At 49.4% G+C, this 18,130-nt stretch overlaps 4 protein-coding genes across 4 annotated transcripts; 2 read left to right on the top strand and 2 right to left on the bottom strand.

The window, feature by feature from the left end:
- Positions 1-57: 57 nt before the first annotated feature.
- On the top strand, positions 58-1,487 carry UV8b_01392 (uncharacterized protein; the record flags this gene model as incomplete). Its single annotated transcript, XM_043138890.1, has 3 exons — positions 58-238; positions 367-485; positions 612-1,487. The coding sequence occupies 3 exons, from the start codon at positions 58-60 to the stop codon at positions 1,485-1,487; spliced, it is 1,176 nt and encodes a 391-aa protein (XP_042994824.1).
- A 1,794-nt stretch (positions 1,488-3,281) lies between these two features.
- UV8b_01391 (uncharacterized protein) lies at positions 3,282-4,934 on the top strand (the record flags this gene model as incomplete). Its single annotated transcript, XM_043138889.1, has 3 exons — positions 3,282-3,686; positions 3,814-4,388; positions 4,508-4,934. 3 exons carry the CDS (start codon positions 3,282-3,284, stop codon positions 4,932-4,934), a joined length of 1,407 nt encoding a protein of 468 aa, XP_042994823.1.
- An 860-nt stretch (positions 4,935-5,794) lies between these two features.
- On the bottom strand, positions 5,795-8,444 carry UV8b_01390 (uncharacterized protein; the record flags this gene model as incomplete). Its single annotated transcript, XM_043138888.1, has 3 exons — positions 5,795-6,513; positions 6,607-6,811; positions 6,903-8,444. 3 exons carry the CDS (start codon positions 8,442-8,444, stop codon positions 5,795-5,797), a joined length of 2,466 nt encoding a protein of 821 aa, XP_042994822.1.
- A 1,462-nt stretch (positions 8,445-9,906) lies between these two features.
- Positions 9,907-10,586, bottom strand: UV8b_01389 (uncharacterized protein; the record flags this gene model as incomplete). Its single annotated transcript, XM_043138887.1, has 2 exons — positions 9,907-10,152; positions 10,272-10,586. The coding sequence occupies 2 exons, from the start codon at positions 10,584-10,586 to the stop codon at positions 9,907-9,909; spliced, it is 561 nt and encodes a 186-aa protein (XP_042994821.1).
- Positions 10,587-18,130: the final 7,544 nt, after the last annotated feature.

Genomic DNA, 18,130 nt, shown 5'->3' with positions numbered 1-18,130 from the left:
GCTGAAGGGGTTTTCAACTGTCGACGGTGGCTCCCGGACAAAAGCAACCATTTCAAGATGCGACAATCGTCGTCCTTGGTCAAGGTGGCGGCGCGTGGCCTCGGTTTCCGTCGCCCAGGAACATTTGTGTGTTGGCAGTGCCGAGCCATTCAAATCAGCGCCGCGCCAAGTACAGATGCATCCAAGATGGCGGGAGACGCTTTGGGAGCACCGTTTGACAGCTTCGGAGACATGGCAGGTGAGGTTTATCCCCTCGCCTTCTTCAGCCAATCCCTTTGTTTGGCCGATTGCTCTCGTTTTTTTTTCTTCCCTTGTTTCCTTCCTAGCCACCCCCCCCCCTTCGTCTTGGTGGCTCACGTCTTGCAGATGCGCGATTCGAAGTGCTAGGATCTCCGTATTCGATGCTGTCAGTTACCCTCTCGGCCTCGCAGAAGCTTTATACGAGGCGGGGCACGCTTGTCGCTGTTGCTGGCAGGCCGGATAACGTACGTCAAGTTCATTTCTCTCAAACAAACAGGGCAGGCCGCCAAAGGCGTTGTCGTGTCGTCATGTCGAGACGGAGGATAACGGGTTCTCGGAAACCTGTTCTTGCACTGACGCGAACTTGGCAGGCCCAGTCCACCTTGTCCCTCTTGAACCCCCTCACCCGAGCGACCCTTGGAGTTCCTTTTCTGTATCAGCGAATATCATCGACGACGCCAGTCACAGCACTTATTTCCACCAGATCGCCGACGACATCGTTGTCGGTACTGCACCTCGATGGGACGACCGACTGGGTAGTTGCGCAGCGCAACGCTCTACTTGCATGGACCGGGCACACGCTCAGCTTGTCATTACGCATCCAACGTGGACTGGGGCTCGCTCACTGGGGCAGCACACATGTCACTGGGCGAGGACTGGCAGCACTATCAGCTCCTGGGCAGATTTACCAACTGACCCTGAGCGAGGGCGAGGAATTCGTGGCCCATCCCGGCAGCGTCGTGGCCTACCCTGTGTCGAGGAACGCGCCGCAACCGTTTCGATTCAAAAGCACAAGCCTGCGACTTCAGGTGCCGTCCTTGACGTCCTGGATACCGGAGTTCGAGTTGATGAAGACGGTGCGTGATTCGAAGACGTACAGGTTCCTGTCGAGGGCCTTGCATGACTTTAGGACCGTGGCTCGGAGGAGTATCTGGGGAGACCGACTGTTTCTTCAATTTAAGGGACCCACAACTATCCTCATGTCCAGTCGAGGGGTGCGTGTCGTCGACGCCCTCACCCGTGAGCAAGTCGAGGAGATTGCCGATGCGCCAGCGGGTAGCTTGCCAGCTGCGGTTGAGCAAGCAGGCCAACCGAGGACGATGACGACGATGACGACGATGACGACGACGACAGAGGGGAACGAGGCTGGGGCTGGGGTTGCAGGAAAGCTGCACGTGGCTTCAGCGCCAAACGATGGCAAGGTGACATTTGACGATGGAAAAGAGCTAAAGGAGACTGTGCGGTAGCTGCTTCATCACTTGGGGGGGAGGGGAGGGGGGAGACCCATGACATTGACTTATTTTTGGTCCTTTGTACTCATAGATATACATACTCGATGACCCGGGGCCGAAATGGGCCGAAATAGGATCTATACCATGCGGATCATTTTCTGCGGCAGATGACGTGGATGGGCCATCACAGCACTACGGAGCTTCCAATCCAGTCCTGCCCGTCTGACCACGCGTGTCGCGTCGCAGGCCACGTGTGGGAGGGGGCCAAGAGAAGAACGAGGAATTGCTGAAACGGTGAACGAGACAAGGCGATGCCTGTCCACCAGGAGCGGCTGGTGCAGCTTGCTTGCTTGCTTGCTTGCTTGCTTGCTTGCTTGCTTGCTTGCTTGCTGCCCAGAGTCACGGACCCTGCACGGATGTCATGTCACGCCCATGGCGGGGCGGTCTCGGAATCGGCGATCGGAGATGACTCCGAACAACCTCAGCTCCGCCCCTTGTCTCGCCTCAGGTCCAGTCATGATAAGCGCGGGTACGTGCTGCCGAGCATGGGAACGTATGGACAGAGTGTATGTATGTGCGCGTGGTGGGCTCACTAGCGCGCACTTTGGCGGGAGCAGTGGAGTAGGAGGGCAGGAGGTGGATAATGTAACCCGCAACCCGTGCTGTGTGGTACAACCAGGACCAGCTTCCAGCTCGGGGTTTGGGCTCGGCGGCGGAGATAACAGCCCTCGGGGGTCCGAGTGGCGGAGTTGGAACTCTTTTGCCCCGATAAGGTACGCCCGGGGGGGCTGACATCCTGAATGTGACTGACTTGCTGTCTTCCGACTGCCGACTGCCGACTGCCGACTGCTGACTGCCGACTGCTGACTGCTGACTGCTGACTGCTGACTGCTGACTGCCGACGGCCGACTCCTGTCCTCGGCCCAGCTCGGCGATTCCAGTCGCGGCCCCTCACGACAGCCAGCCGGCACAGCTGCCCCGGCCGGCCGTCAAGCTGCTTCCTTCCCCCCCTCTCCCCTTCTCGCTCGGGGGAAGGAGCGTTGGTTGGAAGGACCAGACGTCAACTCGGGACGCGCAGCTAACCAGCTAGCTGCCTCCAAGTCCCCCTAACGTCCCTAACCTAACCTAACCTAACCTAACCAGACCTAGCTTGAGCCTGACCTAACCTGACCTAAGCTCTAATGGTAGGCTGCTAGCCAAACCCCCCCGCCCAGCACCTCATCCTAAAACTGCCATGTGGCCTTGCCCACCATTTGACGACATCCGTCCGTCCGTCCTGTTGCTCTTGCTCACGCACGCGCAAGCCGTGTGGACCGAGATGGCCCCAAAGCTAGCAGCGCAGTCTGGCCACTGTCTGCCTGGCTCGGCTCGGTCTCCGACCTGGGCGGCGCGGGGGAGAGCTCGAGGATTGCTGTTGTGTTGTTTGTGTGTTTTGTGTGTTGGGGGTGTCTTGTCTTGTCAATCAATGGGCTTACCAAGCATGGCCCGAGCCGAGTTCGTTGCTTCGAGGCGATAAATACCATGGGAGCTGCCGCAGCCGCGGGAATCACTGGACTTTTCTCGACAGGAGCATGCGCCAGTCCATTGCGTGCTGAACCAGTTGCCGTTTGCCGTTTGCCGTTTGCAAGTTACTCGTGGTGCCATGGAAAGTTGAGGCTGGTCGAGACGAATCAACCAAGGGAGAAGAAAAAAAAAGAAAAAAAAAAAGGGCACCACCACCAACAACAATAATAACAACAACAACATCATCATCATCATCAACAACATACCCCCCGTCCAAACAGCAGAGCAAAGGGACAGAAATCGACCATGGGCAGCTCGGTAGACTCCCAGACCCCCACCGCCGTCGACGACAGGCCCGACGCGCGCGCCCACCCTCGCTGCCGCTCGCCGTCCCAGTCCTCCGTCTGCAAAACAAGCAACCGCGACGACGGCACCGGCGTCGTCGACCTCGAAAAGGCCCACGCCCATGCCCAACCTCGCCAGACGCCTCCTCCGCCAGCGGCCGCGGCTGACTTCCCCGACGGCGGCCTCGAAGCTTGGCTCGTCGTGCTGGGCGGCTGGTGCGCCCTGTTCTGCACCTTTGGCCTCGTCAACTGCACCGGCGTCTTTGTCGAGTACTACGTCTCGGTGCCCCTGAAGCAGTACAACAGCTCGACGGTGAGCTGGATCACCTCTTGCCAGGCCTTTATGATGATCTTTTGCGGCACAATCGTACGTATACAAGCAAACCCCCCTTCCCCCTTCCCCCTTCCCCCTTCCCCCTTCTTCTCCCACGCGCGAGTTGGACGGCCGCCCCGGCGGCAGGGACCGCAGAGCTGACTCGTCTGCGTTTCTCAAGTTTGGGAGAATCTACGACAACTACGGCCCCCGGTGGCTCCTCTGGGGCGGCATGTTCTCCTACGTCTTCGGCCTGATGATGGTGTCCCTGTGCAACGAGTACTACCAGTTCTTCCTGGCGCAGGCCGTCGTCGCCGCCATTGGGTCCAGCGCCGTCTTCAACGCCTGCATGTCGTCCCTCGTGTCCTGGTTCCTCAAGCGCCGCGCCTTTGCCTTCGGCACCATGGTGTCCGGGTCTTCTCTCGGCGGCGTCGTCCTGCCCATCATGATGACCCATCTCATCAGGAGCATCGGCTTCCCCTGGATGATGCGCGTCATGGCCTTCATGTTCCTCGCCTTGATGTCCGTTGCCTGCCTCACCGTCAAGTCGAGACTGCCTCCTCGCCCTCGGCCCTTCCAACTCTCAGAGTATCTGGATGCCTTGAAGGATGCCCGCATGTCCGTCACCGTTGTTGCTCTGTTCTTCTTCATGTGGGGCATGTTTTTGCCCTTCAACTACGCTCTGTTGCAGGCGCGAGCTGCCGGGACGTCACCGACCTTGATTCCTTATCTTCTTCCCATTCTGAATGCCGTCAGGTACGCCGTCTTGGGCCTTATTCCTTTCCGCTCTTCGCCTCCACAATCTTTCAGCGTTTTGAAATGACATGTGTTCCTTTTTTTTTTTTTTCTCTCTTGTCTAATACCCAGCGGTCTAGCATCTTTGGTCGTATCATCCCCGGCATCGTCGCCGACAAAATCGGCCGCTACAACGTCATGATCGGCATCACTTTTCTGTCCGCCGTCTTCTGCCTGGCAGTGTGGACCCCCGTCGACAACACGGCTGGCATCATCGTCTTCATGATCATCTTTGGCTTCTCGTCCGGGGCCTTCATCTCGCTCGGCCCGACGCTCATTGCTCAGATTTCCGACATCAGCCAGGTTGGCACTCGCGTCGGCACCGCCTTCGCTATCATGTCCTTCGGTGCATTGACGGGAAGCCCAATCGGAGGCGCCATTGTGTCCGCCCAGGGAGGCAGCTACTTGGGCTTGCAGCTGTTTTGCGGCTTCACCATGTTGATCGGCGCCTGTTTCTTTGTCGCAGCGAGGTTTATCCTCGTCGGGCCCAAGTTGGTCAAGGTCTAAAGCAAGTTCTTGACCAACACTGGACCAAAAAGGAGGCTGCTTCTGCGTGCAACTACCCCCCTCTTCCTCTTTCCCCGGGGAGCCTTTTATTTTATTTAATTTTTTTCTATCTGCATCATCTGTAAATAGCGTGGCTTTTTTTTTTCTTTGATAGATGGGGGAAAACTATAGACTTGCCTTGAAAAGTTGATTCGGCAAGTCCTCTGCCGTCCCGACTGCTTTCTCCGTCTGCACTCGATGACGGTAATGGTGAGTGACCGGGATCGGGTGCCCTCGGTAGCTGGTGTCGAACTTTGTTTTGCAAGCATGTATGATTGTCGGTGGCGCACTCCTTCCTGGTGCAGGACCCTCGTCCCACCAAGTCTGTGCGGCTCGTTAAAACCCGGTGCTGTCTCTCGTGAATCTTAGCCACCTGGGGATGATTATCCCGAACCGTCTAGCGCTAAATCAGCCGCGGGCCCATCCGACTTCACCAGGGGGCAAGGGGGGCGAGTGCAGATTTGGGCCAACAAACAAAGAGAGTGTATTCAACGCGTAGATTGAACATACACACTAGCGCGGAAGTAAGCAAGCAGTGGGCTTGGAAAATCACTATGTTTTCGACCGTTGGACATTCTCTCTTCTTCTTCCACCAAGAGGAAAAACAAAAAACAAATAGAAAAAAGAATAGCACTCGGGAAAATCCATATTCGGCACCCCATGTACCAACGACAGACAAATCCGTATTTTCAACCCAATACACCACCTGTACCACCGAAACAGCTCCTGGCTTGTTTGCGTCATGACAAACTAAAGATGAAAGGAGGGTAAAGCAAAAAAAAAAAAAAAAAAAAAAAAAAAAAAAAAAAAAAAAAACTGTCTCACTTAGCAGCGTGCGAGGCAGCCCTTTCAGTCGCCTTCATCCACAACCCATCTCGATGCCAAGTCCACTTGGTCAGAGCGGGCGGGTCCATGCCCATCTCAAAGGCTTCGTTCCGTGCAGATATCTGCTCATCCAACAAGGTCTGCCTGGCTGCGGCGCCACGATTACGTAGCTCAGGCAGGCGGTCAATGGCGGCTATGGCAAGGCTGAATCGATCAGTCTGGTTGCGGATGGCAAGCTCCAGCGGCGTGTCAATGTTGCCCTTTTCGCGGTAGCCGCGGACATGCAGGTGATGACTGCCCGGTCGCTTATAAGTAAGTCGGTGGACCATCCATGGGTAGCTGTGGAAGTTGAAGATGATGGGCGTGTTGTCAGTGAACAAGCTCAACCATTCGACGTCGTTGAGCCCGTGGGGATGGTCGGATGGGTGGATGAGCTTGAAAAGATCGACCACGTTAACGAACCGGATCTTGAGATCGGGAAAGTAGTTGAGCAGGAGGTCAGTCGCCGCAAGCGATTCTTGAGTGCTTATGTCGCCACACGAGGCCATGATGAGATCCGGCTCCTTCCCAGTATCAGAGCTGAACTTGGGCCAGATGCCGATGCCCTTGGTGCAGTGCTGGACTGCGCTGTCCATGTCCAAGAACTGGAGATGGTCCTGCTTGTCTGCGACAATGACGTTGACGTAATTGTTGGATTTGAAGCAATGATCCATCACTAGTGAATTTAGAAAAAATTTAAAGTTAAAAATTTTTAGTCAGCATATCAAACCTGGCATGCTGGTAGTAGCAATCTTGGCACACGACCTACCAGACAACAGGCAGTTGCCATCCGGCGGCAAGTATATTCGGACAACTTCAGGACTCTTGTTTGCTATCACATCCAGAAAGCCCGGATCCTGGTGAGTGAAACCATTGTGGTCCTGTCTCCAAACAAGAGCTGTGAGAAGAATGTTGAGCGAGGAAACCTTGACTCGCCACTCGACCTCGAGGCATTTTTCGATCCACTTGCAATGCTGAAGTTTCCCCATGTTATAAACAAGTACAAAGAGGGTGAAAAATAAAAACTTCCCCAAGAAGGCTGGTCAAGGATCTTCAAACGCTTACCTGGTTGACCATGGAGTCAATAACGTGGATAAAGGGTTCGTAGCTGTTCAACAAGCCATGGCGACCACTAAGAATATAGCCTTCAAGCCAACCCTCACAAGTGTGCTCAGAGAGCATCTCCATAACCCTTCCGGCCATGGAGAGGTTGCCACCATTGGCGTCCTCCTCGAAATAGTCTCCCATCCATACCTTCTTGCCGGCTTCGTAAACGCGAGCTAGTTTGTTTGACTCAGTTTCATCTGGACCGAAAAGTCGGAAGTTGTGGCGATTCTGAGCTATAATGTCTCTCAAAAAACCCGCAAAGTTGGCCATGCTTCCTGTCATTGTAGCTCCTGGCTGGTCGACCATGATGGCGTAATTTCTGAAATCGGGCATTTTGAGTGGTTTCTTGATGAGGCCGCCGTTGGTTACCGGGTTGGCGCTCATGCGGCGTTGGCCCTTGGGGCAAAGAGTTCGCAATGCGGCGATTGGGGCACCGTTTTCATCGAAAAGTCTGTCGGGTTCGTAGCTGCGCATCCAGTCTTCAAGGACTTTCATATGCTCGGCGTTGGTGTTGGCATCGGTGATGGGAACCTGATGGGCTCGCCAGAAACCCTCGAGATAGTTATCATCAACTTTGCGAGGGGCAGTCCATCCCTTGGGCGTTCTGAGCACAACCATGGGCCATCGGGGGCGGTAGGCCTTGCCGCCATCTCTAGCGTTCTTCTGGTAGTTCTTGATAAGCCCAACACAGTGTTCCAGGGTGGCGGCCATGGCCTGATGCATACTGTCCAACTCGTCGCCCTCGACGAAGAAGGGCTCCCACCCATATCCGACAAACAGGCTCTTCAACTCATCATGAGAAATACGAGCAAGAATGGTGGGATTGTTGATCTTGTAGCCATTGAGGTGCAAGATGGGCAAAACGGCCCCGTCGGTAATCGGGTTTAGGAACTTGTTTGAGTGCCAGGATGTGGCCAGAGGGCCAGTCTCGGCCTCACCATCACCAACCATGGTGAGGGCGATCAGGTTCGGGTGGTCAAAAACCGAGCCGAAGGCGTGGGAAATTGAGTACCCCAACTCACCTCCCTCGTGGATGGAACCCGGGGTTTCTGGGGTTGCGTGGGATCCAATACCCCCGGGGAAGGAAAAGTATTTGAAGAACTTTTGGACACCTTGAAGGTCTAGAGACTTTTCAGGATAGACCTCGGAGTAAACGCCTTCGAGATATGACTGTGACAGCACAGCTGGTGCGCCGTGTCCGGGACCTGACACAAAGTAGGCATCCAAGTCGTACTTGTTGATGAGGCGGTTGAAGTGCATATAGGTGAAGATCTGGCCAGGAGCAGATCCAAAGTGTCCGAGCAGCCGAAGCTTCAAGTGTTCTCTTTTCAAAGGCTCGCGAAGCAGTGGATTATCTCGCAGATAAATCATACCAAGCGCCAGGTAGCAACTGGCCTTGAAATAGTCATTGTATAGGGACAAGTCAGATGCACTCAATGGAGAGCCCCTGACGGTGGAACGAGCTGGGCCAAAGGCCCGGATTGACTGTTCGTCACCCATTGGGTAATGTTTCAGAGCTACTCAACTTGCTGCTGAAGCTGTCAAGAATGGCTTTGAGTTCGACGGTGAACATATATACATAACCAACAAAAAAAAGCCCATAAGAAGTAGCACGGCAGCCGCAGATAGTTATTTAAACCATGACGAGGCCAAGGAGCAAGGGGAGCAACCCCACGAGCTGCTGAGCAGGTCAGCATTGGCACTTGATGACAGGTCATGACGAGCAGCACCATTCGTGGGAGCAAAATGCGGACGGCTTTCAATCGGCGATCCGCAAACAGGTTGCTCCATCTGCAGATGTCAGAACCCTTTGAGTTCGGATGGTGTGCAGTGTGCAGTGTGCAGTGTGCAGTGTGCAGTGTGCAGTGTGCAGTGTGCGTACGAATGAAACTAAGCTCTTTAGAGGCACGGAGTAGAAATGTGGCTGTCGACGATGGGAAAAGTTGATAATGGCTACGCGTGCGGAAAACTCGGAGCCTCGGACATGTGGTGGTGAGCTTGTGATTGTTGGTGCGAGGGCTCAAAGTTTGTTGGCTGCGCAAGTGTGCGCAAGTGGCGCCGCCAACTAAGTGGTGCTCTCGGCAGAGTGTGAACGACGGGACGACTTTGGCGTAGATGGATTTCTGGGGAGTTCAAGCGGCGGCACCCGTCAAGGGAGTAGAGGAGGGCAGCAAAGGTCAACTGCACGTCGATGCAATTCTCTAGAAATGCGACGAGGAAGAAGTTTCGCGAAATGGACGAGACAGTGCGGAACTGGCAGCTGGCGGCCCCACCATCTGTCCCGTTCTGGTGGATGCTTCTTTGAGCTGCTCCGTCAGGCTACATCCTGATTCCTAAATCATGGCAAGCATTTTGCCATGGTAAGCAGCAATATCTTTGATGTGGATGCAGCCTTGTGAGCGCTGGTATGAAACTTGTTCTACTGTCCTCTGCCAAGAAGTGTGGTGTGACCCGTCGACGTTTAAGTCGTAGATTCGATCACTCCCCGTCGACATGTAGCCAATACGGAAGTCTTTCTCCGTCAGCATGCGAAGCATACCTGTCAAGCTGACAGACACACACACCCTTCCCCAGCACTTGTTGCCAGCAACTGCATGCAAATGACCAGAGGTTGGCATTTGCCGTGGGCGCACAATCGTCACGGAACAATTCATCGAATGTTGTCTGCATCCCCCCCTTGCTTCGTATACAGTAGCAGTGTAGAATGGCTACGGTGTACTCCGGATGGCCTGACGTCAACGCACCTTTTGTTTTCCATGGCGCCACCTTGGTCGCTTACGTCAGGTCAAACTGTAACTTGTCAACTTGTCGACTGCAACTTCCCGTCGACCTACTACAAGCTGACTGGTAGGTATTTCGAAGTGGATGCCTCAGGTTCGGCGTACAGGTAGAGGTAGGTACTGTAGGAGGTAGTCATTTCAAAGCTCTTGCATCTCGGGCATCCGAATCCGTACATCCACTTTCACCTGCATTCCAGAGGCCATCGTGAACGGTTCAGGATACCTTTAACAGCCGTCAACTCATCAAGCACCAGTTCTTCGTTCTCTTCCCGAATCATAATGAACCATAGGGCCGAGACGCCACAGCCTACTCTGCCGATTCCCATCGAGCCAGATCCGGAGACAAGCGAAGGGGATGGCACAACCGACTTTTGAGACGACGATGACCAAACAACGGGCCACAAAGCTGTGTCAGCAACAATGCTGAACTGACGTGAAGCAAACACATCGCTGACTTTTTCTTAAGGCGCTCTTCCCCGTCATGGCTCGACCCGATTATGATGGATGAGCCTCGGCATAGCATCATCTCGTCGTTTTAACCATCAACCTCGGATGGAAAACCCATTGAGAGGGGTTTGTAATTTTCTGTGAGACCTCGGACGTCAATGTTACTATTCGGTTGTGGTATGTTGGTGCTCAAGTGTTGATTTGGGAACGCCGCCAGTCCTTCTGCAAGTTTGCAAGATGAATGTGAATATATGTTCCTAGGGGTTACGTATTGACATGATGCAAAGTTTGATTGGTCATCTTTTGCTGTCCTGCCCGGCGTTGAAGCTGCATACCCTGACTGGTGGCTACCATTATCAAAAGGACCAAGCTGTTTCTGTGACGCTCCTAGCTGTCCTGGCACCCTGCATTGCATGTATATACAGTCTCAAAAATGGAGGAGTTTGGGAAGAATTTTGGTGTGCGAGTCAATGGGAAATACTGGGCTACGATGCTATCTCACCTGTCAACGGGCGACAAGCTGTGATGTAACTGTGTCTGGCGTCCCATAATATGTACCAGTCTCTCCAGAGTCCAGACATACATACAGTAGGTGTTCATTAATGCACGAACAACCCCACATCAACACCATTACTATATTATCGCGGAAGAATTCAAATAGCCACAACTTAGGTAGTAATGAATTAATTCTAATAAAACAAGATGTGGCAAATAGCCCTACTTTTCGCGATTAATATTTAGTATACTAACCACGTGCGCGAATAATAGCGTGTAAGCGCTATAGTATTAACTCAATTAGCCTCGTAATTAAGGCCTGTGGTATTACTGCCCACGCTTTTTTAATACATTCAGTTAATTCAGCCTTATACGTCTCATTCTTTTTAAGATTAGATAGATAAAGGTTAGTAGTTACTAATTCCTACTTTAGAGCTTTCTATATATACTCAATAGGGTTTAAATCAGGCGAATGTATAGGCCATTCAATCTGCATAATTGCATGCTCAGAAAGCCAATGAGCCGTACTAGTGCAAATATGAATTTTCGCGTTATCTTGCTAGAAAAGCCTTATGCCGTCAAAAATAGGTAAAAGACCTTCAGATAAAGCCTTCTGATAGCTTTGCGCTATAAATCCCTTTCTAGCAAACTATTTATCGCGTTCTATAATGATAATAGGGCTTCGGCTAGTGCGATAAATAGTCCCTCAAGCTATAATAGATAATAGTGACTTGACATAGCAAGTAAGATTAATAAGACCTGTTAAAATCCTATAGTAGCCTACTAGGCTGCTGGCCTAATGCCCTACTGGCTTACTGACCTTCTGGCCCTTATATCGCCCCTTAGACTTACGGTAGTCTTACCAACCTTAGGCCTTTGCCTTTTACCTTAAGGATTTTCAGTGGATTATTTACTGTATATCAAGTAAGGTAGGCCTTATTAAAAAGGTGTGGCATTGCTAAATTAGCGTGGTTGCCTACTAGCGTGGTGGCGGCTTACTAGCGTGGTTGCCTACTAGCGTGGTGGCGGCTTACTAGCGTGGTTGCCTACTAGCGTGGTGGCGGCCTACTAGCGTGGTGTGGCATTGCTAAATTAGCGTAGTGGCCTACTAGCGTGGTGGCTAGTCCACTAGTGTGGTGGTTAGTCACTAGCGTGGTGGCTAGTTACTAGTGCGGTGACTAGTTACTAGTGCGGTGGTTAGGGTGGTTGAAAAGGCCCGATATAGTGGGGCTGCTGATATATTATATAAGTGGCAAAGCGAGCATTACGAGGAGCTTTCTTACTGGCTACCTTGGATGCCTGGGCCCACCCCTCCTTCGTGTATATATAGGATAGCTTTCCCCCTTCTTTCTAGATAGTTGAAGGGCAGCACAATCAAGTCTGTTAATGCACTATATGCCTCTTAACTTCTTACCTTCCCTGCGTTTTTCTGGTTATCTTATATTTGCCTTGCCTTTACACTTGCCCTGCTTTATAGCACTTGTATAGTCTTAGGACTTAGTGAAAAATCTAGTATTTATACTAAGATTAGTTCACAGGTCGCAGACTGTCTTGTGCCATCTAGCTAGCTAGTAAGGCTTTGCTTTTATAGTGACCTTTAGAATTGCAATAAGACCCTTATTAAATCGTTTGTGAGGCTTCCGGAATATCTATATTGGTATATTTAGTACTTGGTTGGCTATAGAAGTCTCGTTAGAAAAGATAACCTAAGTAGGGTTGTTAAAATCCTATAGTAGCCTACTAGACTGCTGGTCTAATGCCCTACTGGCTTACTGACCTTCTGGCCCTTATACCGCCTCTTGGACTTACGGTAGTCCTACCAACCTTAGGCCTTTGCCTTTTACCTTAAGGATTTTCAGTGGATTATTTACTGTATATCAAGTAAGGTAGGCCTTAAAGTAGGCCTTGTTAAAAAGGTGTGGCATTGCTAAATTAGCGTGGTGGCCCACTAGCGTGGTGGCGGCCTATTAGTGTGGTAGCTAGTCTACTAGTGTGGTGGCTAGTCTACTAGTGTAGTGGTTAGTCCACTATGTTGGTGTCACATCAAGGGGTACCCAGTTGTACGTAGGGTTGCGCGCGTGGTATCAAGTACCGTGAGGTCACCGGTCAAAGGTATAATTACTTCTTTGATTATAACTATGACTAACTAAGAGGGAAGAAAGGAAGTAAAAGAGGAATTACACGATATGGCCTTTTTGTGCGTGCCGTTGTCACGTGCATCGGCGCAGTCGGGCCGGGCTGCCCGCGTGCCCTACCGGGCTTAGGGGTAAAGGGGCAAAAGGGGCTAAAGTGGCTATATCGTGCGCATCGGGTGTACGCGGTATATCCGTCGCAATGTGCCTAATTGGGCACCTTACGACAGCGATTCCGATACTAGCAGCTTCTCTTTTTATAGAAGCAAATATTGGAATCGCTGGGATATAAGGCGCACATATAGAAAGAAAAGTGCGGCGCGGTCTCGGCAGGTTGTGCCGCCGATAACGCCGTCGCGCCGCGCGGCCGGCTTGTACAGGCTCATACCGTATAGCCGGTATGTTGAATATCGTAGCTAAAATAAAGGGGCAAAAAGGGGCAGTAGTAAACGCAGTAAAACAATACAATATTGAACATAGGAAAATCCACATATTTGCCACCTATAATATCACCAATACCTTCCAAACGCAGTCAGATATTGACCGGCCTCTTTACCTACCCCTCTATACATATAATAGCCTGATTTCAGTCGATAAAGGTCTTAAGGGCTTTATTAGGCGTTCCTTTAGTTATTACATCGGCGAGATTATTATTCCTATTGATCTAACGGATCTTATAAATCTCCCGGCGCTCATATAACTATCGCAGGGCTATAATATCTATTATAAGCCTCTTTTCCTTGGTAGTACCTAGCTTAATAAGGCATTCGTATAGCGAAAACGAATCCGTATATATAACCGTAGGGATCTTCGGCAATCCTAGCCTGCTAGTAATTATATTGAGGGTCGTGCCTATCGCGTATGCAATATCGACCCCTTGCACCATACTATACAGCTCTAAAGCGAGTGCGCTATGCGTTACCCGCTTACTTTTTGTAGAGCTATAAGTAATGATGTTACCGGTCAGCTGGAAGGCATTATTCGCAGTATCTACCTCATTCCCTAGCATAATCACGTAACCAATCTAGGAGCTTAAATCTTTATTATTGGCAAAGGATCCGTCAATAAATATAAAGATCTTAGCTGTGGTAAGGGCCAAATTGATGTACCGTAAGCTACGATCCTAGTTATCGCGCTGCCATTGAAGGCGCTTATTCAACCTCGCGATATCTTTAGGGTTAGGTTGCTAGTGTTATGCTGCGATAGATAGGTTAAAGGAGGCCTCGGGCTGGCAGACCGTAGCCACGTAAGCGCCACGAGCGTATTATTCGATATAATTACGCTAGGCTATAGGCGCATTTTTGTCGATAGTTGTGATCTTCTTACTTTGCCCTTTTTAGCATAAGGTCATACCGTTATTGTCAGCCGTTAGTATGCATCCGTTGAATATTAGGGGCATAGTTGGCGATAGCCTTATTTTGGGCTTGGCGTTGAAGCCTGCCTTAGTGAGCTCTAATTCCTCCCGTTGGAAGAAGGCATCGTTACTTAAGCCGAGGGTATCGTTAGTCTATATACCCACGATACCGAAGCATATAGTAGTATCGCGGTCAAGAACATTAGTACGGTCAGTATTGCTAGTGCGGTTAGTATCGTCATTACCGGCGGATATTAGCAAATAGGGGTTATAGGTTGATATAGTTATGCCTAACTTCTTGCGATAGTGCCAGAAGTATGTTGCCTACTAGTGGGTGCCTGCTTTAGCTATTCCGTATAGTGGCTTTACTACTTCCATGATCGTATTATCGGGGTATTAATGCGCTATTTGCTTAGGTAGCTTAGCGATAATTGAACGATTGAGAGTTATAGAAGATTATATATAAGCCTGCGTGATATCACGTATCCAAAGGAATAGGCCGTAATGTCGGAATTGCTGTCGCAAGGTGCCCAATTGGGCATATTGCGACGGATGTGCCGCGCACACCCGATGCGCACGATGTGGCCACTTTAGCCCCTTTTGCCCCTTTACCCCTGAGCCCGGTAGGGCACGCGGGCAGCCCGGCCCGACTGCGCCGATGCACGTGACAACGGCATACGCACAAAAAGGCCATATTGTGTAATTACCCTCTTTTGCTTCCTTTCTTTCCTTTTAGATATTTAGTTATTAGTAAAGTCAATAAATCCTTTACTTGGTGACCTTATGGTACTTAATACCACGCGCGCGACCCTACGTATAACTGGGTACCCCGAGTTTATATTAATACTGATCAGTAGTGATAACCACTACTTATAGGATTATATCCCGCAAAGAATGGTGTATTATAGATTAGTAAGATTACTCTCGAAGAGACGATTTCTATTGCAAATCGTACTAATCAGGAAGGCAGATAACCCATTCCGTTGAATGGTTATACTGCCAACTAATTAGAAGAACAATATAGACCTCTTCTACCTCCGTCTATCACGAAGGAAGAAAATATACTAACTATTACGATCTTTAAAGATACCCTTAGTATATAGGAGGCGGCTGACCTATTCCGTTGAATGGTCACCTGCTTACTATAGGAGGCAAATAACCTATTCCATTAAACGGTTATCTTGCTAACTAACCCCTTCTTTTCTCTTTTTTACCCCTACTGGTAAAAGCCCTCTTATATTCCTTATAATAACCTTGTGAGGCACGAATCTTGCACTCCTTGCAAGAGTGAATATTGCACTCCTTGCAATATATCCCCCCCTCCCTTCAATACTATAGCACGATCACGATCATTAATATCACAACTGGCACTACCCGAAAGGCTATAACGATTTGCCCCCTTACTTAATGACAATTAGGCTACTACGATAGAGCCAATTACCCCTAATGCCACTACTGTGGCATTATACAACCGCCTGGCCTTCCTAATCTATACCTATAAGAAAGACCGTATAATTAACGATGACCTATAGGAACTATTCTATAACGATTATAGTGAATGAGATGAATAACTATTCAACTGCGTTAATCTACCATTCCTACGCGAATTCCGTATATACCTACGGGATCACGGCGTATATATTGGAGCATCAGGCTCTATTATAATACCTACCTTAATGGAATGCCTTTAATAATAATAGAACCCTGAATGGCCTTAAGAAGAGATTAAACGTTAATTAGGCCGTAAGATATTCCGGTCACGCCTCAACCCTTATAGAGAAGCATTAGTACCTATCGGCAATTTCGACGAGGAAGTCATAGGCTTATGGAATTTATCACGAGCACCTACCACAGTAAGGCCCTCAAGAAGATCCTTATAAGCCTTAATATTAAGGGACTTCGCAACACTAAGGGTGGCACGATTATAATTATAACAACCTATCATCCCCCCTTCTATATCGAAGAAGCCTTACGCCCCTATTGAAGAAGAAAGGGGCCGGTCTTAATAACCCAAAAGGAAGACGCCTATTTACAATAGGCCGCTATTCGAAACAGGGGAAAGCTCCCGGCACCATCAATAACAATATATAACAGCCGACGAAGACTATAGCCCGACCGATCAAATACTATACCCTAAGGGTTATACCCCTAGCTAGGCTAGCCGAGGCGGCTATTTTAATGCCCCTCGAGGTTATAGCATGCCCAATAGAGGTCGGGTCATAGGCCCCGATGATGTGCTTCCTTCTATAAAGGACCCCAATAATACCCTCTAAGCCAACGCCACCACCGCCCGTAATACTAGATATCAGGCCCAAACGCCTCATCCGATAATGCCAAAAATAGGCACGGCACCCAGCCCTTCCCGTCAATATCGCCCTACCTAGGCCGATGAACGGACCGTTTTGATAGGAGGACCAGTAAACCTAGACCGACCCGAGTTATAAGATAACCTAGCTAGAGCTCCCACCAGCCTACCGCAAGGCTACCGATAAGCCGTTCCGGAATACCCTCTAGAATAATAATACCACTAAAAAGACTATACCCGAAGAGCCTATGCAAAGGCCGGGTTTAATAATATATCGAAGAAGATATCTGACCTCTTATACAGCTATCGCACAAAGGATAGATATAGCGGCAAAATAAATGATTTTATTATACCAAAAGTTATCTCTTTTAAGAGCAAATGCCGCCTATTAGGATTACCCAATAATGCATTCGCTAGAGCCTTCTAAATTATACTTATCGGCGATGCTAAGACCTATTACTTTAATAATATTGAACGTATTCGCGATACCCTCACTTTTAACGATATAGTCCGCAAAATTAAGAGCCATTTCGAAAATAAGAGTATAAAATAATTCTATTTACACTATTGGAATAGAATAACGCTCCAATCAACTATCGCAAAATATCCCGATAAATCAAAGTTAGAATGCCTTAATATCCTATTAGAGGAACTTTAACGCCTATATTATGGTCTTTTTCCCCCCTTTATAGCTGATACTAAGCTTCATCGGCAAGTGCTTAACGCTATAAGGGATACCCCTAAGTGCAGCCAGGCGCTATATCGATATGCCCCTATATTCGAAGGCCTCGCCGCTAACCTATAGCGATCACTTTCTATTTATAAGTTAACCCATACAAATCAACAGCATTATTTCCTTCAATAATAACATCACGATACTAACGATATTGATGACAATATAACGCTATTTATAGACCGTAGATATGGTCAATCTTATAACCGGTATCAATGCCCCCAACGATACGGACCCCTTTAACGCTGCTTTCAATAATAGAATCATGCCCTTCCAAATAGACCCTATTAAAGATATTGCTTTATTTGTAACAAAATAGGGTATTAGTTATCTAACTATTCTACCAAAGAGCAATAAGAATTAAAGGACCGATAGATAAAGAACCGATCCTATTGTATTGCCCCTAATGATAAGAAATTCTATATTTTCTTATAGGAATATAAAGAGCCCGGCCCCTAAGGCCTCGAAGAAGAAGCAGAGGCTAACCTTAATAATATTATTAGTAATATCGAGGTAATAATGGCAGGGGATACACAATAGGATGCAGAGAATACTGCCATACCGTAAATCATAGCCACTCAGTATTTCCAAGCCCCTACGTAAGTAGAACCGTTATTATTTATTAAGATATTATAGGCCCTACAAGATGAATTATGCCGATACGCCTTTTTACAAATTGACCCCTTCCGAATGCCCTCACCGAATTATAATTCTGCCTTTCTAGAAGAAGAACGCTATAGCGACTATACCTTCCGCAGAATCCTACTAGATACCGGCGCCTCCGGCCTATTAACAGTAGGCCTAGGTTAAGTAAAGGCCCTAATAAGGTTAATAAAGATCCTAATTATCGAGGCGATTAATAAAAAGCATACGGTGAACTTCGGCACTAGCTCTGCTACATCTTCCGGCATATTAAATATTCCGACGATATTCAGTAATA

Source organism: Ustilaginoidea virens, chromosome 1, assembly GCF_000687475.1.
Source record: "Ustilaginoidea virens chromosome 1, complete sequence".
Taxonomy (NCBI): Eukaryota; Fungi; Ascomycota; class Sordariomycetes; order Hypocreales; family Clavicipitaceae; genus Ustilaginoidea; species Ustilaginoidea virens.
The sequence above is the reverse complement of the archived record's forward strand: the minus strand, read 5'-3'. Positions and strand labels throughout refer to the sequence as shown.